We start from the raw sequence: 23,990 nt of genomic DNA on the forward strand, positions 1-23,990 counted from the left end.
CCCTTGTCGCCAGTTCACCCAACTTCACACACACCAGCAGGCGGCCACACCATGGGCACCACCTCGCCCGCCACCGTCGGCCCCGCGCGGCACTCGGCCGCCTCCGCCGCCTCGTTCCGCTCAGACGACCTGCTAGCCATCAAGACAGCAAAGCTCGCGCGTCTCGCCCCGCCGCCGCTCTCGCTCTCCGCGCTGTCGACGCACGCGGCCTTCGACGAAAGCGACCTGCGCCCGCCGAGCCTGGTATCCGACCGCACGTCGACCGTGTCATCCACCGCCTCGCCGCGCCTCAGCCTCGCCCTGCCGTCGCCCTTTCCGCTACTGCCGCTCTTCCCGCCCAAGTTCCAGCCGTACGCGCACGACGTGTTCGGCGACGACAGCGAGAGCGTGTTCGAGCAGCGGACGTACGCCGCGCCGAGCCCGGTGCTGCTGCGCTCGGGGTTCGCCGGTGCCCGCGCCGTCTCGAGCTCGACGGCCACCGCCGGCGCCGAGGGGGAGGAAAGGAGAAGAGAGACGTCGACGACGCGGAGGAAGCACCACTCCGTCGTGCCCGTCAAAGGCGTAACTACGCCCCACGGCACGCCGCGCACCGAGAGATTTCCAGACCTACACCGCCCGCTGCCGCCCCTGCCGCCCGGGTTGGCGGCCGAGAGACCGACCAGACCGAAGAGCAAGAGCAAGAGCAAGGACAAGGCGCGCGTCCACCGCTCCACCACGAGCACCAGGCCGGCACCACTCGACCCCGCGCCGGCGCCACCAATGCCCCCTACCCCCGTGACGCCGTACGCGGGCGTCGCGCACTCCCCTGCGCCCGTTGAGCGTGACCGCGAGCACGAGCGTGAACGCCCCAGCCCCGCCACCCGCCCGTGGCTCGCGCGCGTCCACCGCGTCTGTCGGCGCGCAAGATTCCGCAGACTTCGGCGGCGTTGGCGCCTTGTTTGTGGTCGGGCTGAGGATTGAGAGAGACGAGAGCTAGGACAAAGCAGATCGGACTACGGACACATCAGACACGGACACACCATTGCATTATAAGACTCGACTTGCCTGGCGCCACACCACCGCCACTGTTGTTATTACCATGAACATTATACATTGCTACGCTGTTGTTACACTACAACACTGGCTACGCTACGCAGCCTAAAACGTCCCGCTGAACGCAAACCCCAGATCCTGGTCCGCTCCCACCTCGAACGGATTGTTCGTGCTGATCGGCATGGTCCGCAGCATGTCCATCAGCGCCTGGTTGTCGAACTGGTCGTCGAGCCACGGCATGACGAGGTCGTCCAGCACCTCGGCGTTGAGCACGGGCGCGAGCTCGGACGCGCCGTCGTGCCCACTGCTCTGCGCCAGCTGCTGGTTCGGCGTGCTGTCCGTCGTTGACAGCGGCCCGGCGTACTCTGACGACGCGGCCTCGCCTGCCGCCGCTGCCGTCGCCCGCCGCAGCTGGCTCCGGATGTTGATCACGCCCAAGCGGATCGCATGCGCCTGATTCTGTCCCTTCTCCAATGTCGCGATCGCCACTTGCAGGCGATGCAGCGCCTCGTCCCGGATATGCTGGTTGCCGCTGCGGATGAGGAAGATGTCTACGCCGCTGGACGTCGTCAGCTGAGCACTTTAGGTTTACTTACGCAGCAATAAACGTGCAGTAGATGAACAGGTAGTGGTACGAGTTGTGCCCAAACGTCCGCACCCACAGCGACAGCACATCACTCGTGGCGATTGCCGCGGCGCGGCAGTGCGCCAGGGCAGTCGACGTCAGTGCCGGTGAGCTGTCGTGCAGCAAGGGGCGGTACACGAGGATCTTGATCGTGTGGTAGAGCAGGCTGCGGGGTTGTCAGCGGTGCCATGGGTGTCGACGTACTTGATGATTACAATGTTGGGCGGCGGTGACCGTGCTGCCTCGCGCGGCTCGTCGATGCGCAAGTTGTCCGGCAGCGCCGCCCACCACGCCTCGAGCTTCTCGATCGCGTCGCGGATGAACGAGAGCGAACGGTTGTTGCTCACGCTCGGCGAGTACATGTTTGCGAGCACCTCGTCAAGGAGCATGACCAGACGCACGTAATACCGCATCGTGAACATCTTGAGCTGCGGCGTCGAAGGGTAAACGCTGAGAGTGAGCATGGTCCACGGCGGACGCACTCACGCTCCGTATGGCAGGCTCATGCCCTCCGGCACGGCCGGCTTCCAATCGAGCTCGTCGTCTGGGTCGGGCGGGAGCGTGTCGGGCGTGTGACCGACACGCAAAGGTAGTGTCGAGTCCCGCCCGAGTGTCATGGCCTGGAGCTTCTCCCAGGCGTACGCTGGTGGGTCAGCTCATGCCCATTCGCATCTCCACCCACCGGCCCAGAAAATGCGCGTGCGGACATCTCGTTCCTCTGGCGGCAAGATTGACCACGTATCGGGGTCTTCTTCGGGGAGGAGGTGTATTCCAATCTGCCAGTCAGCCTCGCCCTCTTTGCACACGCACATTCTGCATCATCCGGATGGCTGTCCCCGCCAGCATCCACGAGCCAGTAATGTGGCCCGTGGCAATCTGCCGCCCGGACAACAACAACAAACCCTCTGCCTGTCAGTGCGGTTCGCGCACGCACTCGACTCACGGATAGACGCGACGCACGACCGTCCGAGCGTAACCGCGCCAAGCATACTCAGCGCGAGCGTGGTGTACTTGTCGCCCTTTTCCTGCCGCTCGCGCTCGTCCATCCCGTAGCTGAGCCGGATCCCCGTGCAGTACATGCACACGAGGAGAAACTCGGAAAAGTAGTTCCCTCCTACTGCCATATCGCCTGCGGTGGTTAGTGACGCCCCAGCTTGACGCACTCACGAAGGAACAGCTGCCGGTCGACGAAGCCGTCGACGAGACTCGCCCAGGAGAAGTACGCCTCGAGCCAAGCCTCGCCGTCTTCTGGACTCGCGTGCTTGTGTTGCCGTCTTCTGAGCGCCGCGAGCTCCTCGGATGTGTAGTCTTCTGCTCTTGTGGCCGGGCTCAACTCGTAGTGGAGGGGTGGGAACGGGCGGCACCGACGCTCATCATCGATAAACACTTCGTTCTCGCGGTCGCGGTACCGTGCTACTTCTGGCCGGTCCCGCTCCGCCACCGACGACGAGCGGGACCGCGGTCGTTCCGGCCCACCCGTCCTGTGGCTCTCGTCGTCGAACATGCTCAACTCGCCGTGGTATACCGGCTTGCGGTAGTACCTGAGCGCGTAGCCCGGCTCGCCGACCGCCGGCTCCATGTAGAACTCGGTGGATGGGCCAGGACGGTCCGTCCGCGCGGCGTTGCGGACCAGCTCTTCGAGCTCTCGCAACCGCGACTCGTGGTCGGCAAAGATGGCCTCGGTGTCGTTCCTGTCTTTCGGCCGGCGCGGCCTCTCCTCGCCGGTCTCGCTCCGCCCGCTGCTCCCTGCCTTGTCTTTGCGCTTGAACTTCTCGCCCGACTCGCACAGCGTGTTGGACTCGAAGCACGATTTGCAAGGTGGGTTCTCGGCGCCATCACATTTGATCTTGCGTTCCTTGCACGCCTTGGGGGTGAGCGCTGGACTTGGGACGCAACTTACAAAGCAAGACTGGCCATAGTGTCGCTTCTTGTACGGCTTGGGAGGCTCGGTGAACCGCGGCAGGCGGTCGATCGCAACTTTGGATGCGGGGGGCATGTTGGGGGGTCTGTCGAGGAGCACACGAGTGCGCGAGGCAGCTTTTGACCTTTGCTGGAACAGCTGGCACTTGCTGCAGTGCGGAAGTGCTGCCGCCTCGTTTCGTCGATATGCAAGAAAGTGTGGTGGTCGAGATCAGAAGTGACCCGGCGACAACTTGTCCGGGTGGGGGAGGTCAGGTGATCAAGCGAGACGTTTGGGATGCGACAGAGATAATGGGCGATGGACGGTGACGGATGGGCGATTTCCCGACCACGATGGGCGATGCGGAGGCGCGTGCGTCGTGACAGAGCGAGCACGGCACGCAAGTGGAGTTGGAGCGGCAACGCGGTAGCGACAAGGCCGACTCGACCGACTCGCCCGAGATGGAGCTCGGTTGGGTGACCCACCTTTTGTATTACCCACTCACCGAGCGATAAGGGACAGTGAAGCAAATGCCGACATGCCGGATTGCGCCTTTGCGGGTTGCCGCCCACCCAGGCACGCGTGCCACACAACACGTGGCAGCCTAGGCCATGCACTGCACCAGCCAGCTGCACTCCAGAAACCAGAAAGGCGCACGAGATCGGGCTTCGGGGTGCATGTGCATGCGCATGCCGATACAAATAGACGATGAGGTGAGAGTGTCGTGCTTGCTTGCTTACATGGGCCCCGACGGCCATGTCGACAGCGCCGAACGAGGCAAACTGGTCCTGCGCACGCCACGCCGTCAAGCGACTCCGTCCAGCTCGTTTTGCCGAAGTCCTTCTCGCTGGCGCACCGGTAAGATGGTGGCCGGTGTCGATGGGGGAATGTTTGGTACGGACAACTACCGCTGTAAGGAGGACGGCTGGGGGAATGTTGTTCAAGATCACTCGTGTTGTGTTGATTGCCGAGGTGGGGAGGTGGGGAGGCGACCGGCCTCCGGAGGCCGTGGGCCGGGGCCCTCGTACAGCATGTGGATCTGCGGCTTGTCAGAGCGGCGGTGAGGATGAAGAGGTGAAGTGTGGTGGAGATTGGAGTAAAGGGGAGATGAGAGAAGGGGCCACTTGGGCAGGGTCGGCTTGCCGCGCAGCCGAGTCACTGAGCCACTCGCCCAGCTACCCAACGACACGCACGTCCACAATCCTCATCTACTGTACAAACACGACTGTACACATACACGCACATAGATAGATCGTGCAAGCGACAACATCTTCGTGCACGGAATACGCCGAAGTAACCGGCTGACGACGACGACGAGACCGTCCACACCGCCTGGCCCGAGTTTCCGCCCAGCCGATACGCCACACGTCGTACCGGCATACCGCATCAGGGAGCCCCCATCGCCTCAACGACCTCACCGAGGACTACACCGAGATCATCGAAAGGTGGGGAAGGTGGGGCCCTTCCGCTCGCGACTGGCCTTGTTGCTCGGAGGACTGCCGGCCGGGCGTGAACTCTCGGCGCCGGTGTGCCCAAAGGCTTGGCCAGGTCCGCCGTGGCCCCGCGAGTGGGGGTACAGCCATGTCCGTGGCCAGGTCGATGAGCTGGTGATTGGTAAGCAGTTTCGGACGGTCCCGACGATGATGACGCTTGAGACGTGTACTTCGCACGTCGACTGTGGGCTTCTAGCATGTCGCGTTCTCCCCCTCCCTCAGTTGCAGAAAAGGAGGTGAGTGGTGCGTGAGTGTTGTCAGCTGCCAGCGACAAGTCAACCGTACATACGCGTGCCACATTGGACTCCTCTACATTGACAGTACTGAACAGAGACTACGTGGCGGCTCTTCCTCGATTAAGTGTATGGCGGCAGTTTCACAGGCATACCGATGGGTCATGAAGAACACCTGTCCTGACCTCGCCCCGCTCATAAGACTGCACTCTCATGGCCTCAAGCAAGCGTCACCAGGTGACTGCAACTCCCATGGGGCACAACCCATGCTCGCACTCAACCCATGGGGACGGAAACCCACAACACCGATGAAAGCTGCCCCGACTCCTGTTCTCCGGGTCACGTTGGCAACAACACTCACACGAATGGCGCAACTTCCCCCCGCCACATAGCGCTCGGGCGACCTTGGCCGCAGCGCAGTATTATTCGCCACCCAGCCCTCCCACGACCAGCACACACAACGCAGTATCGTGTCCTGCGGGCAACGCCGGAGATAGCCCCCAGTGTCTGGCTCCCAACGACTTCCGAAGCCGCCACACGCCGCGGGGTGACCGAAATAGCCCCAGCCAGCGCCGTGGCTTATCAAAACTCCTTTTTGTATTCCGGACTGCCGCATCTACGCGAGGCTAGACACGCGATCTAGAGGCCCCGGCGTTCGCTTGCGTGGGCTACGGGGGCCCATCGCTCGCTTAGCGTCGTTGGAGATGATATCGAACGACGACCAGAGTGGTGGGCGAGTGTCCTGGGCGAGCTGCGATCTGGAGTGTCGCGGCTCCTGGCATGAGCGCGTTTGGCGGCCTACCTCGCGGGGACCGGGCGGGTGGCCAGCCCCGCGAGCGCCGTGTCCAAGTCCGATGCTGGCTCCGGTGCGCGGCTACCTCACTGTCAGCGCGCAGCTCGTACATCGGCCCGGCGTCCGTGGAGGGAGGCACGAAGATTTTCGATTTCGTGAGTCAACCCACTCCCAGTCACCCTTGCATCGCCCTCGTCGCCCACCTCCCTCCTTCCTCATCCCGGTGATTTCTCATCGGGTCGCTCGGTCTCTCATTAGCACTCATACCGCCGGCCCAATCCCATGTGGGCCGTGGTGTGCCAGCGCGCAGGCCTAGAGTGATGTCAAACTCAGGGACGGAACAAGGTCCCTGTGGATTATCTGACCTTTTGGACTCGTATTTGCGATGGCACTCGAATCTGCGCCGATATCCTGAGCGCTAGGTCGTGCCGAGTCGCGGTGCACAACACACTCGGTATAAGCGAAAGCGCCAGAGGCAGTAGACTGGCCCCGTCGCTATACCGGGCTCCCGAGACCGAGGGTGTGGCCGTGGGCTGTGGCTGTGGGCTGTGGGCGGGCGGGGTACAGGCCGTCCGGGCCAATTTGCATTCGTTCATTCGTTCGGACGGCGATTGCGGAGGTCGCCAGGTGGCCTGTCATGGGCCCCGCGCGAGCTCGCTTGGAAAAGTTGGGAGTCCAGTTGCCGGGAGATAGCGCTGCGCGCTGCTGATATAAGGAGGGAGGGAGGAGACGAGGTCGAGGAAAGCAGTATCATACCCCCCTCATCATCATCATCACCACCATGGCCGAGAACGAGAAAGGCCCCTACTCGCATGCCGTCGTCAACGAGAGTATCAAGCGCGAGCAGCACGGCACTGGGCCGTTTGAGAACGTCCACGATGCCGAGCGCGCCCAGGGCACCGACCCGAACAGGCAGTTCCACTTCCTCTCGCTGAGTGCGTCGCCGCCTTTGGCCCAACTAACCCCCCAGTCGGACTCGCGTACGCCATCCTCAACTCGTGGACGGCAATGGCCACTTCCCTCTCCATCGCGCTCCCATCCGGTGGCCCCGTCGCCGTCATCTGGGGCATCGTCCCCTCCTTCCTCGGCAACCTGGCCATGGCTGCGTCGCTCGCCGAGATGTAAGTGGCGCTGGCACCGTCATCCAGCCTGATCCCGCTCACACGACACAGCTGCCACGTCTACCCCACCTCCGGAGGCCAGTACCACTGGTCTGCGATCCTCGCGCCGGCCGAGCACTCGGCGTGGATCTCGTGGGTGTGCGGCTGGTTTGCTACGTCTGGGTGGATCGCACTCGTCGGCACCGCCGGCTCGCTCGCCGGCTCCCTCATCACCGGCGTGATCGCGCTCCAGAACGACAGCTACGTCCAGAAGCCTTGGAACGTCTTCCTCATCTACACGGGCTACACGCTCATCGCGATGGCCGTCAACATCTGGGCCCTGCCTATCCTCCCGCGCCTCAACCAGGCCGCCATCTTCTGGTCGCTCATCGGCGCCGTGGTCATTCTCATCACCTGCCTCTCGCGCTCGGCGGGCAACTTTGCCTCGCCCAAGTTCGTCTTCACCGAGTTCATCAACGAGACGGGTTGGCCGAACGGCATCGCTTGGATCCTCGGCCTCCTCCAGTCGTGCTTCGGCCTCACGGGCTACGACGCCGTCTCGCACATGGTCGAGGAGATGCCCGAGCCCCACAAGTACGCTCCCCGCGTCATGATCCTCGCCGTGTGCATCGGTGCCGGTTCGTCCTTCATCTTCCTCATCTGCCTCCTCTTCTGCATCAAGGACATTGCCGACGTCAACACCTCGGCTGCTGGCCCCCTCCTCGCCGCCATCTACCAGGGCACCAACTCCAAGGTCGCCGCCACCTGCCTCCAGATGTTCCCCATTGTCTGCATGTTCTTCACCGCCCAGGGCCTCATGACCGCCTCGTCGCGCATGACCTACGCCTTCGCCCGTGACGGCGGCATGCCCTTCTCCAAGCTCTTCTCGCGCATGAACTCGAACGGTGTCCCCGTCCCCGCCGTCCTCCTCAACACGGTCCTTGTCATCATCTTCGGCTGTGTCTACCTCGGTTCCAGCGCCGCTCTCAACGCCATTCTTTCGTCGTCCGTCGTCTCGCTCAACATCTCGTACTGTGTCCCCATTGCCATCGTTGTCATCCGCGGCCGTGGCATCCTCCGCCCGCCCTCCCTCCCCGAGCCGACCTTCACCCTTGGCCCCATCCTCGGCCCCATCTGCAACATCTTCGGCCTCATCTTCACTGCCGTCACCACCGTCTTCTTCCTCTTCCCCCCCGCCATCCCCGCCACCGGCTCGAGCATGAACTACGCCGTGGCCGTCTTCTTCATCGTCGGTATCATCTCTGCCATCACCTGGTTCACCCAGGGCCGCAAGGACTTCATCGGTCCCCGCGACCTCGGCGCCCTGCTCGAGCTCGCCCGCACAGAGGTCGCACCCAACGCCCGCCAGGGCAAGCACGCGACCACCATCGTCGAAGAGAGCGATTAGTGTAATCAATGTGCCACATTCATAGTTGCCACAGACCGCAATGGTTGTGTAGAGTAGGGCTTTGGGCCTGCATATGGATAGAATCTTAATCTTGCAAGCGGAACGGAGCATGGCCCAGTACTAGAGAACTCACATCCCCATGGCTGTGCAACTAACCCGCCCAGAACCCGACAACACGGCCCATGTCGCCAAGCTCGCCCCGCCCCCCGGGATTAGCCAACAGACTCGCCATTCCTTATCACCGGCTGCACCGGAGCATGCATAGCCGACGAATGGCATACGCATACGCCCCGATGCAGCCCCACGCGGCCCCATTCCCCAAGACGACAGACTGCAGCTGGTTGGTGCGTAGACGTCGACGACGACACGCAGGCGCATTCCAGTCGTGAAAAGATGAAATCCACAAAAGGTCAGATAATCTTCAAAAAGGTCAGATTTCTTGTCAGGGCCGTTGGTAATCGGGTTGATCAAAGTATTTAGGGAACTCCGATCTCCAGGTGGCGGAAGGGGCTTGTCAGGGGGGGCCGTCGGCGGACTTTCGGAGGTCGGTTCAGGTCGGATTGAGCACCGATTGATACGCCGAGGTCGGTGCGGCATGGCAGGCAGGGTGTAAATGCAATACATACAACCAGTGGTCCCAATGATAATGCTAGAGCTTGGCGACAGCGTCGGCATCGGCGCCTCCGCCGTTGAATCGCCTTCTCCAGCGCTGCCACCACTCGATACCGTACTGCCTCGACTCGTCGGGGATCTCCTTCATGATGACTTGGAAGGCTGTCGACGCAGCCTCGAGGCGCGTGTCGGACCCCGGCTTGGTAGAGAGGATAAGCTGGGCAATGTTTTCGAGATACTCGGGGATGTCCGGGCCAGGGATGTACGGGATAAGTTCGATGCGAATGATACGAACTGCATCCTTCGCGTCGTCGGCTTCAAAGTTGGCGTCTTCAATCTGCTTCACCACAGTTGCCGTCAGGGCCGGCGAACGACGCGACGCCGCCTTGACGACAGTTGGGTACGCCGTCTTGAGCTGATCGGGAGCAATTGAGCCGTCCCCAGTCTGCTTGATCAGGCCGTGGGCGAGGATGTGAACCAGAGCATCGACGAACGGTCCCTGGTTTGGCTCGGACAGCGCGGTTTCGGACGCGGCATCGACGAGCACCAGAAGGAAGGCGTAGGAAGCTTCAAAGCTTGCCTTGTGTTGAGGTCGTACCATATACCTACGCCATTAGCGCGTGGGCTACAGGACACACATACTTCTCAGCAAGAGGAAGGATCGTATCCCTCACTGCCCGGGCGTCCACGAGATGAATCAGTTGCTCGGCCACGGTCAAGATGAACGTCGCCAAGGACTCTGATACCTCAGATATAGGTCCCTTGCCGCGGACGGCTCTGAACGTATCGCTCACGCCCTTGCCGCCACCAAGACCGACGATGACGTCGAGCGAGCCGTACAGGACCTTGTCGTGCTGTTCCAATCCAGAGTCATTGTCCTCGGTGATGGCCGAGAAGCGCGACAGAATCAAGATGATCAACTCGGTATGAGTGAGAATCAACTCCTCCGACAGCAGCCGTTGTGATGGGTCGAGCATGAATTGCACGACGGGCCAGCTGATATCCAGCAACGAGGACAGCGATGACTTTCGGCGCTCCCATTCTGGACGGCAGGTCAGCACTGTATCACGTCCCACACATGACCACTCACCTGTGCTCTCCTTCTTTAGGTCGACAGCGCGCTTATTCAAGTCCTGGGCCACCTCGTACATCCGGAACGTGAATGCCCGCGCCGCCTGCCAAGCGTACTGCTGGCTCGTGGGCCCACCCTTGAAGAGCGCCGAGATTGCAATAGACAGTCCACGGGAAAGGTTTGCAACCTTTTGCGTGTCGACGACCGAGGGGTAGATCTCCAACGACGACTTGTCCAGCGCAAAGCCGAGACCCGAGAAGATGGCGACATGGAGGAAGGGCATGATCTCCTGCGCTGGTCAGTCACAGTCACCACTCCACAACCCACCTTAAGATTCAGAGCCCTCAGCCTCGCCGCATCAACATGAGGTGCGACATCGGAAAAGAACTTGACCGCATCCTTGCTCTTGGCGTCAAAGGCGTCCGACATCGCGATAACCAGCTCCTCCTCGAGGTCCACGCGCTGCTTGGCCCAATCGATGCCCGTGACGTCGTCGAGCCCTTGGAGCAGGCCAGTGAGGAATACCAGTCGCCTCTCCTCTGCCCCTTCGACCTTGTGCACATCGTCCTGGATCTGCGCGAGCCAGGCCTGGGCGTCCTTATCGAGGACATTGCGGCGCCAGAAGGTGTCTTTGGAGGTCTTGCGAAGCGCGGTGACCTTGGTGGGGACCGCGGAGCGCACACACTCACGTACGGCATCTGGCTTGACGGTAGCCCAGAGCGAGGTGGATGTGAGAATGTCGTCGACGAACGTGTCTAGCTGTTCATCTTTGAGCGAGCCGATGAAGTGTGTAAGCGCCCCCTTGACTGTTGCTGAAGGGATGGTGATGGGGTCGGGGGAGCGGAGGACGTGGATGAAGGGCTCGAGAACGGCTTGGAGTGCCTGGTCTTCCCGTGTCGAGGACATTTCTGCCATTGTAGAGAGTGAGAGTGATGGAGAATGTTGAGATGGAGACTAGTTTGCATGGGGCGGATGTTTGCAACTGGTTTCCACGGCTATGACCGTCGCCGAGTGGACCGGCCGGCCGGCGCGTACTTACTTGGTTGACTGGTGGCGACGGCTTTGTGACACGGAATCATTTGATAATCCAAGTCGATGACCTCCACCAGCAACAAGTAGCCAAGTCTGCCAACAACAGTTCAACCTTGGCCTGCATCTCTCTTGTCTTGCCAAACGACTCGTCGACATGACTTCGAGGCTCAAGCACAAGCTTGAGCTCGAAAATGTCAACCTCAAGAGCGCTTATCTGAACGAATCATTTGTACAGGTGGGTTCTCAGTTGCTCTCGAACTCAAGGCCCGACACTAACTCCACAGATTGGCACCCCGCTGCCCGCGCTCGCCGAGTCCAAGAGGGACAAGCAGGAATACGTGCCGCTATGGGAACAAGAGGTAAGAAGACTTGTGGTTTAGACCTAACACGCAGGTCCGCGATGAGAAAGGCCGCCGCCGCTTCCACGGCGCCTTTACGGGCGGCTTCTCGGCCGGCTACTTCAATACAGTGGGCTCGAAGGAAGGTGGGTCGCGTCCTCGACTCTATGGCACGACTACTCACAGACCAAGGATGGGCACCCCAATCTTTCAGGTCGTCGCGGAACAATCGAGCCTCACATTCCCAGCGCGTCGAGGACTTCATGGACGAGGAAGACCTCGCCCAGATAAACGATGATCGCCAGCTCCAGAACACGGAGACGTTCCGCAACGATCCGTTCGCGGGCACCCAGAGCCTTGAGGGCCAGTCGTGAGTGCATGATGTCAGTTCAACTCTAACCCCTCAGGATGTCGTCTGCTCTCGAGAGCCTCGTGATCCCGGCCCAGGCATCGATCGGGCAGAAACTCCTCCAGAAGCTAGGATGGCGACCAGGACAGGGGATTGGTCCTCGAGTGACACTACGAAAGCTGCGGATCCAGGAAGGAAAGATTGGAAAGCTGCGCGTGGGCATGGACGTCGACCCCGAGGATGGAGGCGAGGCGAGCAAGCACACCTATGCCCCGAGGGACACGAGGCTTCTGACCTTCTCCGCCAAGGACGATAAGGAGGGCCTGGGGTACGAGAAGGGGCGCGGTATGGGACGGCTGCCGGCGAAGCGTGGCGGTGAGTTGCTCAATGCGGCTTGATCAGCAACTGATGCCCGCAGTGTATGGTGCTGGGCCTGGTGAAGACGACGAAGATGACCCGTATGGCGTAGGCGGCGCGGACGATGCGCGACACTATGCCTTCGACAACGGCGAGGAGGACGACGACACATTTGTTATGGGCGGCCCTACACCACAACCTGGGAGCAGCAAGAAGAGCCAGGCGGACGCCAATCACTGGCATGATGGACGGAGGGTGCTCGAGGGGTTCGAGCTGGACCCACTCGGTGTCCCAACGGACAAGTGGTGAGTGAGCTCGTGGATGTCTTGCCGGCCTCAGCTCACTCGACAGGTTTGCCTTCCCTGATATCCCAGAAGACTGGCACCCCCGTCCTGCCAGAGTCTGGGGCACGACTCGGAAGTTTGACGACAGTACGGCCCCTGTCGTCGAGCAAGAGGTCATTCGCGGAGCACCTGGACGACCACTCACGCATGAGCAGGTGAGTGGCGGTGCCTGCACGGGGACGAGAGACTGAAGCTAACTCAAATAGCGCGGAGCGGCCCTCGGCGAACAACCCCGGGTCTCCGAGGCCAAGTCGGTCTTCGAGTACATCTCTGAGAAGGACAGGGAGCGATTGGCAGCCTTTGCTGCGGCTGCCAAGGCTGGTACAGCTCCGCCACCGCCATTGTCTCTTGAAGCAGAGCCTGAACTGCCGCCAGAGCGCGCCACCGAGGTTGTCATCCCTCCACTATCGCCACGCACCGCATCTGCAGCCCTTCAAGGCTTCATGCCATATCAGGATGAGCCGGAGAAGCAGGAACGATACCGGTCGTACCTCACATCGCAGACGCACAACACCAAACATCCCAACCCCCAGCTTTTGCCCTCCACGAAGCTCGACGCCATCAACAAGGAGCTGCAGGACTTTGCGCAATCGGCGCGCATCTTCCGCCCGATGTCGTACGCCATGTCCTCACGGTTTACTTCTGGGAGCGCATCTCTTGCCGCATCAGACATGAAGCAGGCCAAACCTGGACTGCACATCTTTGATGCGTCCAAGGGTGCGTCGCTCACGTTTACGAAGCCTGAGAACACGGAGATCGAGGTCAAGAAAGACCTGACGCCACGGGAACAAGCTGCGCAAGATGGAAAGCACGGTCAGATGACCCGTATCGTCAAGGACTTCTACCCCGTCAAGCTTGTGTGCAAGCGATTCCACGTCGCCGACCCGCATCCCGAGGGACCTCCCGAAGGTAGTGGCGCATCAACACCAAGCGGCACTCGTCCCCTCAGCGAACTGCCTTTGCCCAAAAACGACGCCTCTTTCGAGTCTCGCTTCACCCACCAGGGAGAGCCCGACCGGGACGACTCACCGCCTCCGCCTGAAACGACCGAGCGTGTGCCGCGGTCCATTGCGGAAGTCGGCATGGCAGACGACGCCAACCAGGGCCGCGACACCCTTACCTACACAAAGCCCAGCATCGACATCTTCAAGGCCATCTTTGCGGATGACAGCGATGATGACGATGAGGATGAGGCTTCAAGTAAGCCGGCAGTGAAGGTTACGGTGTCGGAGGAGAAGCCTAAAGACCCATATCCGGTCGTCGAGGAGAAGCCGGTCGACTACAACACCTTCAAGCCTGTGTTCCGTTCTGCAGCCGCAGAAGACAAAGACAAGGATGCCGACAAGGCACAGAAGAAGAAGGATAAGAAGGACAAGAAGAAGCGGAAGGGTGTGCTGTCGTTTGATGTTGGGGACGAGGGAGAGGAGACGGCGCCGAGGGAGAAGCCGAAGAAGAAGTCCAAGTTGGGTCGTGCCGATGTCGACAAAGGCGAGTGGGTGGAGAAGGCGCCTGTGGCAGCTCCGCCTGCTGTCGCTCCTACGGTCGCCCCCGCGGACCCGCTCCCAGCTTCTCGGTCCGGCTCGTCATCACCAACCAAAGGTGGGCCCGCCTATTCATTCATCTCGCGTGGACGCAAGGGAGCTGCCGACTTTATGTAGGATATGTAGCATGATCATTTATAGACTCTCATCACAATCTTGCATGGTCATCCATCACAAAGTGGCCGTCTCATAGAGTGAGCCGCACATTTGCTCCCGTTGCCACAACCGAACCTGAAAGTCGCCACCTACATGTAAAGTCAAGTTGGTTGCCCTTGTCGCCTGCATCTCGCTGTTTACACTTCTTCCCAACCGCCATCATGTTCGTCAAGCGCGCGCGGCCACGCCCATCCATCCGATCAAGGGCAGTGGACGATGACGACGCGACCCCATCCTCGCCATTAGCGCAGAGCGTGACCTCGTCCGAGGTGGACGCCGCGCCTTCGCCCTCGGCAACGGCGATGGATGTGGACGACGAAGCCGGCAGCGTGATGGAGCGCAAGAAGGCTCAGCGGAAGAGCAAGCTTAGCAAGGGGAGCCGCTTGAGCTTTGGTGGCGACGACGAGGTGAGCTCAGCAACTCGCTTCTTTGCATTAGCTGACATTACAGTCGGACGGCACACCGTTCAAGCAGAAAAAGTCGCTCCTCTCGCAGTCGCTCAAGCTCGCCTCATCACCCTTAGCCTCCTCGGCGCCGACAAATGCGCCTGCCTCCTACTCGCGCGACTACATCGCCGAGCTGAAAGCCGCCACGCCGTCGCGGGCAGCGCGGAAGCAGGACAACCAGGAGGAAAACGGCGGCGACGGCCTCTCGCAAGCCGCGAGGGACAAGTACGCGAGCACGATCATTGAGGACACGACGGCGGGTATCCCGGACCATGTGGCCGTCGCGGCAGCCAAGTCACGGCGCAAGGCGGCATTGGACGCTCAAAGGGCCGGCGCTGAGGGCGAGGACTTTATCGCGCTGGGCGGCGACCGCGGGCCGCACCCCGAGAGCCGGCTCATGCGCGAGGAAGACGAGGGCGACGAGGGCGATGAGGACCTCGCCGACTACACGGAACAAAACTCGCGACTATACATTGGCAAGCAGGCGAACAAGCGCGCCGCGGCCAGGTTGAAGGGCGAGATCGGCGAGCTCATCGCCGACCGGGAGGCGGAGGACGAGTCGGACGAGGAGACGCGAGAGTGGGAGGCGACGATTGTTGCGCGGACTGGGCACTCGGTGTACGCCGAGGCCGAGAAGAAGAAGAAGGTGCAGGGTTACGTGTCGGTGCCTAGTGAGTGTGCTGTGAGTGACAGAGCTGACCCCGCAGTACCGGCCATCCGACCTGTGCCGTCTATATCCTCCGCTGAGGCGAGGGTAGCGCAACGACTGGCGCAGCTCAAGGCGGTCAAGATCCAGGCGGAGCACGACCACGAGACGGCCGCGCGGGATATCTCCCTGCTCAAGGAGCAAGACGAAGACATCCGCAAGCAGCTTACGGAGGTGGAGGGCAAGCGCGAGTGGGTTGAAGGCTTCAGAGAGTGGGTCGAAGTGCTCGGCCACTTTCTCGAGGAGAAGATGCCCAAGCTCGAAGACATCGAGAAGGACGCGGCCAAGTATGAGAAGGAACGCTCCACGATGGTTGTCCAGCGACGAGCGGCAGATGACGCCGACGACCTGTCGCTCTTCCTCGGAATCCCGACGGCGACTACGCCAGATTCTACGACCGACGAATCTGCAGCAAACTCGGACGCGAGGCGGATACGACGTATTGCTCGGGAAGATCGGCGGGCACGGCGGCGCGGCGTCATGGCGGCCGCCGTTCCAAGCGACATTGACGGCCTCTCGACCGACTCGGAGCTCGACGACGAGACGACCGACGCGTTCACCGCCTCGCAGCACGACCTTGACCGCGAAGTCGAGTCGCTCCTTGCCGACGTCAAGGCTGTCGACTTCCGCGACCCGAACCAGGGCATCGCGGTGTGGTTTGGCGACTGGCGAAAGCGATACCCAGAGGAGTACAACGGTGCATTTGGCGGCTTATCGCTTGTGCAAGCTTGGGAGTTTTGGGCGCGCGGCGAAATGGTCGGATGGCAGCCGTCGCGCAGCGACAACCCCATCGAGTCATTCCGCTGGTTCACGTCGCTGTACAACTACTCGAGGCCCAAGCCCGAGCATGCGGACGACGACGACATGGACCTTGAGCCGGACGTTGGAGAGGAGGGCGATTTGGCCACCGAGATGGTGTCCAAGGCAGTTGTACCGCTGTTCATCAAGGGGCTCGAGGTCGGCGCATACGACCCATACTCTACGCCACAGACCCGGCGCTCGGTCGACATGGTGGAGGTGATCGGCGACCTGACGGGCAAGGAGAGCCGCAAGTACATTGTGAGTGTGTGCCGTGTGTCCCAGCTGACGCCACAGTCACTCGTCAAGGCCGCTCTGGGCGTGTTCCAGGCCCACGTGCTCGAGCTCGCCACAGCCGTTTCGGCATCAGGCGGACCGGTAGCGCAGAGGCCGCCACCATACAACCCGGCCGCACGGTCAGCCATGCAGCGCTACGTCCGCCGGCGGATCAAGCTCGTCCGCAACTTGCTGTTGTGGCGGCGGGTTGCGCCGACGGAAGTGCAGGACCTCGTCGCGCGTGTGGTTAGCGTTGTGCTTCGCCCCGTGCTTGCTCGGACATGGGAAGGTGGCGGTGACGACATGGCTAAGCGAGTGCTCGAGGTTGCTGGGAGCGTCCTGCCCGACAACCTGGCCAAGTTTTTGCAGCAGGGGCCGCAGTTGTAGTCTATGCGCGATCGACGCGCGATCTATGCATGGGGGAGGTGGTTGAAGAGGCGTCTCTGGCGTCTTGGCAAAGGCCTTGCATGCCGTGCAGCGCCATTGTGCCTGCCTCGATGCTGTCTGCACGTGGCCACGTTACAAGTGGCTCGACATTTAGGCCCCGTTTGAGTGGGTTGCAGGCGGGTTGGTCGCCCCGACGCGTCCCTCGCGCGACCAAGAGAACAACAACCCACATTCAAGCGTGTGTGACGGCACCACCAGCACCTTGTACCACCACAGATCTAAAGAATACACACAACCTACACACCAAAGAGACGCACAACAGCGCGCTCAAGGACGACCCCCCACTCGAGAGTACACCACACCCAGCCTCTCGAACCGTCCCAGCCGCCGCGACTGAACCCACCACCACCGCCCGCCCCACCTCCGCCCGTCGCCGAGCCCCGCCGGCTGCAACTATGCACCATGGAAGCAGCCGCGCTATCAAACTACCAGCTCGGCGACCTGCTGGGCCGCGGCGCGAGCGGCAATGTGTACCGCGCGCTCAACTTCCTCACGGGCGAGACGGTGGCCATCAAGAGCATCTCGCTGCTGTCGCTCCCGCCGTCGTCGCTCCCAGACATCATGTCCGAGATTGACCTGCTCAAGAACCTCAACCACCCCAACGTGGTAAAGTACAAGGGATTCACGCAGGACAAGGAGAGCCTGTTCATCGTGCTCGAGTACTGTGAGAACGGGAGCTTGCAGACCATCCTCAAGAAGTTTGGCAAGTTCCCCGAGAGCCTGGTCGGCGTCTACATCTGCCAGGTGCTCGAGGGCCTGACGTACCTCCACGACCAGGGTGTTATCCACCGGGATATCAAGGGCGCCAACATCTTGACGAACAAGGACGGCAGTGTCAAGCTCGCCGACTTTGGCGTGAGCAGCCGCGCGCCGACGCCAGACCTCGCGGCCGTGGCCAAGGTGGACGCGGATAACGAGGTCGTCGGCTCGCCGTACTGGATGGCACCAGAGGTCATTGAGCAGTCAGGCGCCACGACGGCAAGCGATATCTGGAGCGTGGGGTGCGTCGTCGTCGAGCTCTTGGAGGGTAAACCGCCCTACGGAGACCTCGCGCCAATGCAAGCCCTGTGGCGTATCGTCCAGGACGAGTCGATGCGGATACCCGACGGCGCGAGCCCGGTGCGTGACATGCGGAGAGGAAGGGGCTGACACAGCTAGATGGTCAAGGACTTTCTGTATCACTGTTTCCAGAAGGACGCGCATCTGCGTATCAGCGCAAAGAAGCTTCTCCGGCATGCGTGGATGCAGCAGGCGCGCAAGCACCTCAGCAGCGCAGCGTCGCCTGGTACCCTGCCGCGGTCTAAACCGTCGTCGTCGTCGTCGAGCAGGAGTGCTGCGCCGCCAACGAACGGCGCGAGGAAAGATGGACACAGTAGGACAGGCAGCATGACGCAGCCGCAGCCGACTGTCACTGGCGTGCCAAAGGAGCCGGCGAGCTTGTCCAAGTCGCGCAAGCCCCTGACTGTGTACGATGAGCAGGTGCAGCGTGTGCAGGAGTGGAACGAAGCACTGGCTGGTGGGTGTTGTGGCGTTGTTGGGCCGAGTGTGGCGCGCTGACTGACTCGACAGCCTCGCCCAAGGCCTTCGCGTCCGCCGCGTCGGGCACGATGCGCCGTATCCCCGCACTGCCCAACACGAAGAAGGCTGCATCTGAGCGCCGGCGCGCCGACGCGGCCGCCATGCCTCCGCCTGCTATCGCATCGTCGTCGCACCCCGGACACGCGCCAGGTCTGCTGCAGAAGAACCAGCACGTGAGCGACGTGCTGAGCCGCGCGCGCGAGAGCGTCGAGCAGGAGAGATGGGACGACGACTTTGCCTCGGACATTTCGTTGCCCAAGCTCAGCTGTGAGTGTCGACTTGAGGGGCAGAGCTGACGTCGCAGTACGGAAACCGCCAGACGTACCCTCCGAGGAACCGCACGAGCCAAACCAGGAGACGGTGCGCCAGCTTCTGCCCAAGGATGCCAAGTCGCGCGCGGCGGACAAGCCGCCACCGCTGCCCCCGAAAGACAGGTCCAAGAACAAGGTTGAGGACTACTCGCTCGATCTGGGCTTTGGCGACGATGAGCTGCAGATCAAGCTGTCCAATATCAAGTCCCAGGACAAGGGTCGCACCCGCATCATGCACCCGCGCGACCTGTCCAAGATGGGCAGCCTGAGCAGCGTGCCGAAGGAGATGGGTGGCTTGCCGCCTGGCGAGCGCACCGCCGAGCAGAGACACTCGGCGCCGTCATACGGCCAGTTACAGTCCAAGGGTGGTGCGCCGTCCAGACCGCTCAGTATGGCCGCGCCGCCGTCGCCAGTGATCCTCCAGTCGCCTAACCCTGGGTCGAGCAGGACCCCACCCACGTCGAGGTCCAGCTCGCTCCGCGGGAGGAAGGAGGCGTCGGAGAGTAACCTCGAGCTGCAAAAGTACACCGAGACGGACGACGAGGACTACTCGGACATGTTTGACGGTCCACTCGGCCAGATCATTGATCGTGAGTCGGCGATAGGCGCAGTGTTGACCCCACAGCTACCAGCACCATGCAGTCGCTGCAGCTCACGCGCCGGTCCAACCGCTCGTGGCACGACGACGACGATGACGACGACGCGGACCCGTTTGCGGAGATCGAAGACGACTTTGACACGGCAGACGACCTTGAAGCCAACCTCCTCCGTGACAAGCGCGCGACCCTGTGTGCAAACGTTACCAAACTGGTCGACCAGCTCGAGGGAGGAAGCAACGATATGGCCGCGCTCCGAAAGGTGTGCGATGAGCTCGTGAGTTGACCGTCTTTCAGGCCTTAACTGACGTCAGCTCGGCCTGTTTGAGAGCGCAGGGGACATGGGCCTCGAGACGCACTTTGTGTCCATCCACGGCCTCCTTGCGTGAGTGTGGCGTCCTGACACCGCTGACCCTTAGCGTCATAGAAGTACTAGAGGGGCGCCTGAGCCGCGACGTCGCGCTCCGGCTGCTCAAGATTGTCAACTTTGTGAGTGCTGTCGCATACGCGCGCTGACACTCCCAGATTGTAGCCTTTGATGTCGACCATCTCGAGTCGTTCTGCCTTGTTGGCGGAATCCCCGTCGTTATCCAATTCACTAGCAAGAAACACCTCGCAGAGGCGCGCCTCGAGGCATCCCTCTTCATCCAGCACCTCACCCGCTCGGCTCTCACGCTGCAAATGTTCATCTCGTGTCGAGGCCTCAGACACCTCGTCGACCTCCTCGACGAGGACTACTCGGAGAGCAAGACGCTCATTCTGTCGGCGCTCGAGGGAATTGGCAGCGTCTTCGACCTTCAGGTGAGTTAGGATTCCGTTGGGCACTACTCACACCCAGTCACCTACGCCCAAGCCAGACTTCTGCCGCATGTTCACGCGTGAACATATTCTTGACCCGCTCTCCATTGCCCTGCTTGCGCTCATCAAGGACCCCGACGTGGACGAGGAGGTGCTCAAGCGTGCTGTAGACGTGCTCCTCCTCTTCTGCCAGGTTGCCCAGGCCGATGTGCACGTCCGTGATGCGTTTGCCACGCGCACGATCATGATGCGTGAGTTGAAAGGGTTTGTGTCTCCTAACTCGCCCCAGGCTTGCTCAAAGCCCTCGATCTCCTCCCCCGCAAGCTCCTCGTCACGGCCATCAAAGCCATCAAGCACCTTTCGACGAGCCCCCAGCTCATCGAGGTGCTGCAGAACTCGAATGCCATGGAGGTGCTGGTCGAGCTGCTGAGCAAGTCGCTCAAAGGATCGTACAGCAACGAGATTTCGTCGCACATCTTCCAGACAATCTACTCGATGTGTCGACTCTCTAAGGCGCGTCTCGGCGAGGCCGCGTCCTCGGGCATCATCCCGCTGCTCAAGCGCGTCATCAACACCAAGTCGCCGCTCAAGCAGTTTGCCCTGCCCATCCTGTGCGACCTCGCCAACGCCGGCAAGGAGTCGCGCCGCCTGCTGTGGCAGACCGACGGCATGCGCCTCTACCTCGACCTCCTGGACGACCCATACTGGCGCGTGAGCGCCCTCGAGGCCATTCTCAACTGGATGCAGGATGAGACTGCCCGCGTCGAGGACATTCTGCTTCAGCACCACTCGACCGACTCGCTCGCAAAGTGCTTTGTGCAGTCGTCTGGTGTGTCGTTTGAGAGCATCCTCGACCCGTTCCTCAAGATTCTCCGCATGTCGGCGCCCCTCACTTCGGCCATTTCCACCACGCCGTGCTTGCGCCGCCTCGCCGACGCACTGGAGCGTCCAGCCAAGGCCGTCACCAAGCTCAACCTGCTGCGTATCACTCGCGCGGTCTGCGAATCGCACCCCGACCGCCAGACGCTGGTGTCGCGTTTCTCCCTCGCGAGCATCGTCGACAAGCTCGCAAAGCAGGACGATGCCGTGCTCGTCCGCGAGCTCGCAAAGGAGATCTACCCGTCGCTCCTGTTTGGCGGCGACCCCGTCCCGCAGGGCGACTCGCCCAAGCACAAGCGCGTCATCAGCGGCCTGCGCCGCACTTCGAGCGACAGCGGGTCCGTCACGCCGCAGGCGGTGCTGTCCCAGTCGATCGGACCGGGTGCCGTGCCAGCCTCGCTATCGTCGTCGTCGACGTCGGCTTCGGCAGCCTCACGCTCGGCAATCCGCATCCCGAGCATCATGCGCCGCCCGACCACGTCTTCTCTGTCGTCCTCGCACTCGTCGCGCACGAGCCTCATGGGCCCGCCAGCGGACACGACGCCGCTCAACTCGCGAGCAGTGACGCCAACGGCCGACGAAAAGCCAAAATCCAAGCGCCGCATCTCGCGCAGCCTTGTCAAGGATGTGCAGTGGGAGGCTGGCGAGAACGGGCGTCTCCGCTCAGTGCTCCCCTCGCCCACACGGACATACTTCTAGCCAACACACTCATACACGTTTCCGCTTGTACCATATCCACTACTGCAATGTGCCTATTGTATGCATTCATTTTGCATTGAAAGAGATAGAGAGAGTGAGACAGAGTGCCAACTGATGCTATGCAATGCCGGGATGATGATTGATAGTGTCTAGTGCAATGAGGAGGATGATTACTTGGTTTGTTTCGGCGGGTCCGCCATCGAGGTTGCGACGTTGGCCGGTTCAGGAGGGTCAAAGTGCGCAGTCAACACCCTGCGCGTGTGCTTGGAGAGTCGAGGCTTGTCAGCGTGCGGGACGCGTGCGGCGCCGTCGTACGCCATCATGGCATCGCCCAGCTCGATGGCCTCGCGGATGCGGATGTCGCTCAGCCCTGCCGCGTCCTGCTTGCGCAGGTAGTTGAGGCAGCGGCGAACAGTGGCCCGAATGTCGGGGTTGAGTGTCCAGCCCTTGCTGTCCGCTGTAGGCACCTCGGTCGCGCCGGCGACGAAGAATATGGCGCCTGGCACGTCGTTGGCCATGCGGATGGCGTCGGCGACGGCATTGAGGCAGCGTCCATCGGGCTTGACGATGGCGAGGTCCTCGCGCGCAATAGCCACGGCATTGCTTGGCTGCCCCTCAGCACAGTAGCTGCGCACCATGGTGGTGAGCATCGCCTTATCAAGGAGCTCCGGGGAGCGACGAGCCTGATCGTAGAGCGCCCTTGCGTGCTGCACGTTGCCGGTGCGTGCCCAGCCGCCAATGAGCGCATTGTACATTGCGCGGCTGGTGGGCACGCCGCTTTCCCTTGCGAGCGCCGCTACGTCCTCGGCCTGCGCCATGGCGCCAACCTGCGCGTAGCCGCGGAGGAGGGCGAGGAGGTGCTTGTGCTGGGCGCGGTAGCCACGGAGGACGAGCGCATTCCACACTTGACGCGCGGGCGGGATGCCGTGGGTGCCATCAAGTGCCAGCGAGTCGTACAGAAGACGGTTGGCGAGCGACCGTGGTGTGCCCTGGTGGCCCCCATCGCGCAACGAGCTGATCACGGCGCTGAGCAGATGCTTCAGCTCACCGCGGGGCTCAACACCGCCTGTTGGGTCGGTTGTTGGCTCCGTACTGGGCGGCGGCTCGAGGTGCTTTGGCGTCTCGGCGCGGCGAACCTCCTGCATCGCTGTGCGGACAGCTTCTGACAAGACGACATCCAACTGGTCCACGCTGGGGGAGTCGGAGACACGGCCGAGCATGTCATGAAGAAGCTGGGCGAGGTTCGTGGGGGTGGTCACGAGGTTGCGACGAGCAAACTCGAGAACAATGGTCACTGTCTGGGAGTCGGGTCTGATCGATGCCTCGCGCATAAGTTGTGCGATATGCACCAGGCCATTGTACTCGTCTGCCGAGGTCGCCAGCTCAAGAACGACGTTGGCGGTCTTGATCGACGGGATAAAGTTGGCGGGTAGGGGCCAGGGCGACGGCGTGCGGTGAATGGATGATTCGAGTACACCACATGCCTGATCCACCAGGCCCAGGCGGCCAAGCGCACGACAGAGCTGCGCGACAGCATGGTCAGAGACAGCCGCCGGGTGCTCAGCGAGCGAATCCCAAAGCGTATGCAATCGCTTGAGATCACCACGACGAGAAGCAATCGACAGCGCGATGACCGTAGTATCGGCAATCGGCTCCACACCGCTTTGAGTTCCATTGAAGTAGAACTCGGAGAGGACGGCCTCGGCCCCATCGAGATCTCCGGCGTCAATGCGCAGACGCATGATGGCGTTCAGAAATGGCGCGGTTGGTGTCAGGCCAAGCTTTGCCAAGTCATGACGCGCACGCATTTCAACGTCCGCATCGTACCCAAGGGCACGGTAGCCGCGGAGGATGGCGACCTGCTGGTCCTCGGGGCTGATTCCAGCATCTTTGGCAGCCCGGATCGCATGTCTCGCCGCGTCGAGCTCGCCGAGTTGCAGTTGCGCCTGTGTGAGTGCGTTGAACGTTTCCGCCGTTGCCAATGCTGGATCCAATAACTCGAAAAGCGCAACGGCCACGGCGGGCCGCCGGAGGTGCAGGTTGGCCGTCATGGCAGTCGTAACGACGGTGG

General features: G+C 61.9%; 6 protein-coding genes across 6 annotated transcripts; 4 read left to right on the plus strand and 2 right to left on the minus strand.

Moving 5' to 3' along the window:
* Positions 1–51: 51 nt before the first annotated feature.
* Positions 52–976, plus strand: LOC62_01G001403 (uncharacterized protein; the record flags this gene model as incomplete). Its single annotated transcript, XM_062767894.1, is given in 2 exon segments — positions 52–838; positions 852–976. 2 exon segments carry the CDS (start codon positions 52–54, stop codon positions 974–976), a joined length of 912 nt encoding a protein of 303 aa, XP_062623878.1.
* Positions 977–1,137: 161 nt separating this feature from the next.
* Positions 1,138–3,989, minus strand: SPCC757.04_0 (putative transcriptional regulatory protein; the record flags this gene model as incomplete). The annotated part of the gene is made up of 9 exons (XM_062767895.1): positions 3,558–3,989; positions 2,825–3,521; positions 2,601–2,786; positions 2,468–2,562; positions 2,340–2,433; positions 2,144–2,300; positions 1,862–2,107; positions 1,629–1,823; positions 1,138–1,591 (listed from the first exon to the last, which is right to left on the minus strand). The coding sequence occupies exons 1-9, from the start codon at positions 3,651–3,653 to the stop codon at positions 1,138–1,140; spliced, it is 2,220 nt and encodes a 739-aa protein (XP_062623879.1). The 5' UTR covers positions 3,654–3,989.
* A 2,154-nt stretch (positions 3,990–6,143) lies between these two features.
* On the plus strand, positions 6,144–8,681 carry HNM1_14 (Choline transport protein). The gene is made up of 4 exons (XM_062767896.1): positions 6,144–6,231; positions 6,795–7,011; positions 7,047–7,197; positions 7,249–8,681. Exons 2-4 carry the CDS (start codon positions 6,858–6,860, stop codon positions 8,582–8,584), a joined length of 1,641 nt encoding a protein of 546 aa, XP_062623880.1. The 5' UTR covers positions 6,144–6,231; positions 6,795–6,857; the 3' UTR covers positions 8,585–8,681.
* A 306-nt stretch (positions 8,682–8,987) lies between these two features.
* LOC62_01G001406 (uncharacterized protein) lies at positions 8,988–11,221 on the minus strand. The gene is made up of 4 exons (XM_062767897.1): positions 10,596–11,221; positions 10,287–10,557; positions 9,839–10,238; positions 8,988–9,801 (listed from the first exon to the last, which is right to left on the minus strand). Exons 1-4 carry the CDS (start codon positions 11,181–11,183, stop codon positions 9,234–9,236), a joined length of 1,827 nt encoding a protein of 608 aa, XP_062623881.1. The 5' UTR covers positions 11,184–11,221; the 3' UTR covers positions 8,988–9,233.
* Positions 11,222–11,400: 179 nt separating this feature from the next.
* Positions 11,401–17,049, plus strand: GPATCH1 (G patch domain-containing protein 1). Its single transcript, XM_062767898.1, has 12 exons — positions 11,401–11,535; positions 11,585–11,659; positions 11,694–11,768; positions 11,887–12,008; positions 12,046–12,362; positions 12,406–12,649; positions 12,696–12,843; positions 12,895–14,287; positions 14,632–14,792; positions 14,836–15,502; positions 15,539–16,596; positions 16,633–17,049. Exons 1-12 carry the CDS (start codon positions 11,455–11,457, stop codon positions 16,996–16,998), a joined length of 4,707 nt encoding a protein of 1,568 aa, XP_062623882.1. The 5' UTR covers positions 11,401–11,454; the 3' UTR covers positions 16,999–17,049.
* A 411-nt stretch (positions 17,050–17,460) lies between these two features.
* sepH_1 (Cytokinesis protein sepH) lies at positions 17,461–21,972 on the plus strand (the record flags this gene model as incomplete). Its single annotated transcript, XM_062767899.1, has 10 exons — positions 17,461–18,177; positions 18,217–18,574; positions 18,628–18,903; positions 18,941–19,537; positions 19,573–19,820; positions 19,858–19,928; positions 19,963–20,032; positions 20,069–20,344; positions 20,382–20,592; positions 20,631–21,972. 10 exons carry the CDS (start codon positions 17,461–17,463, stop codon positions 21,917–21,919), a joined length of 4,113 nt encoding a protein of 1,370 aa, XP_062623883.1. The 3' UTR covers positions 21,920–21,972.
* Positions 21,973–23,990: the final 2,018 nt, after the last annotated feature.

This window comes from Vanrija pseudolonga, chromosome 1, assembly GCF_020906515.1.
Source record: "Vanrija pseudolonga chromosome 1, complete sequence".
Taxonomy (NCBI): Eukaryota; Fungi; Basidiomycota; class Tremellomycetes; order Trichosporonales; family Trichosporonaceae; genus Vanrija; species Vanrija pseudolonga.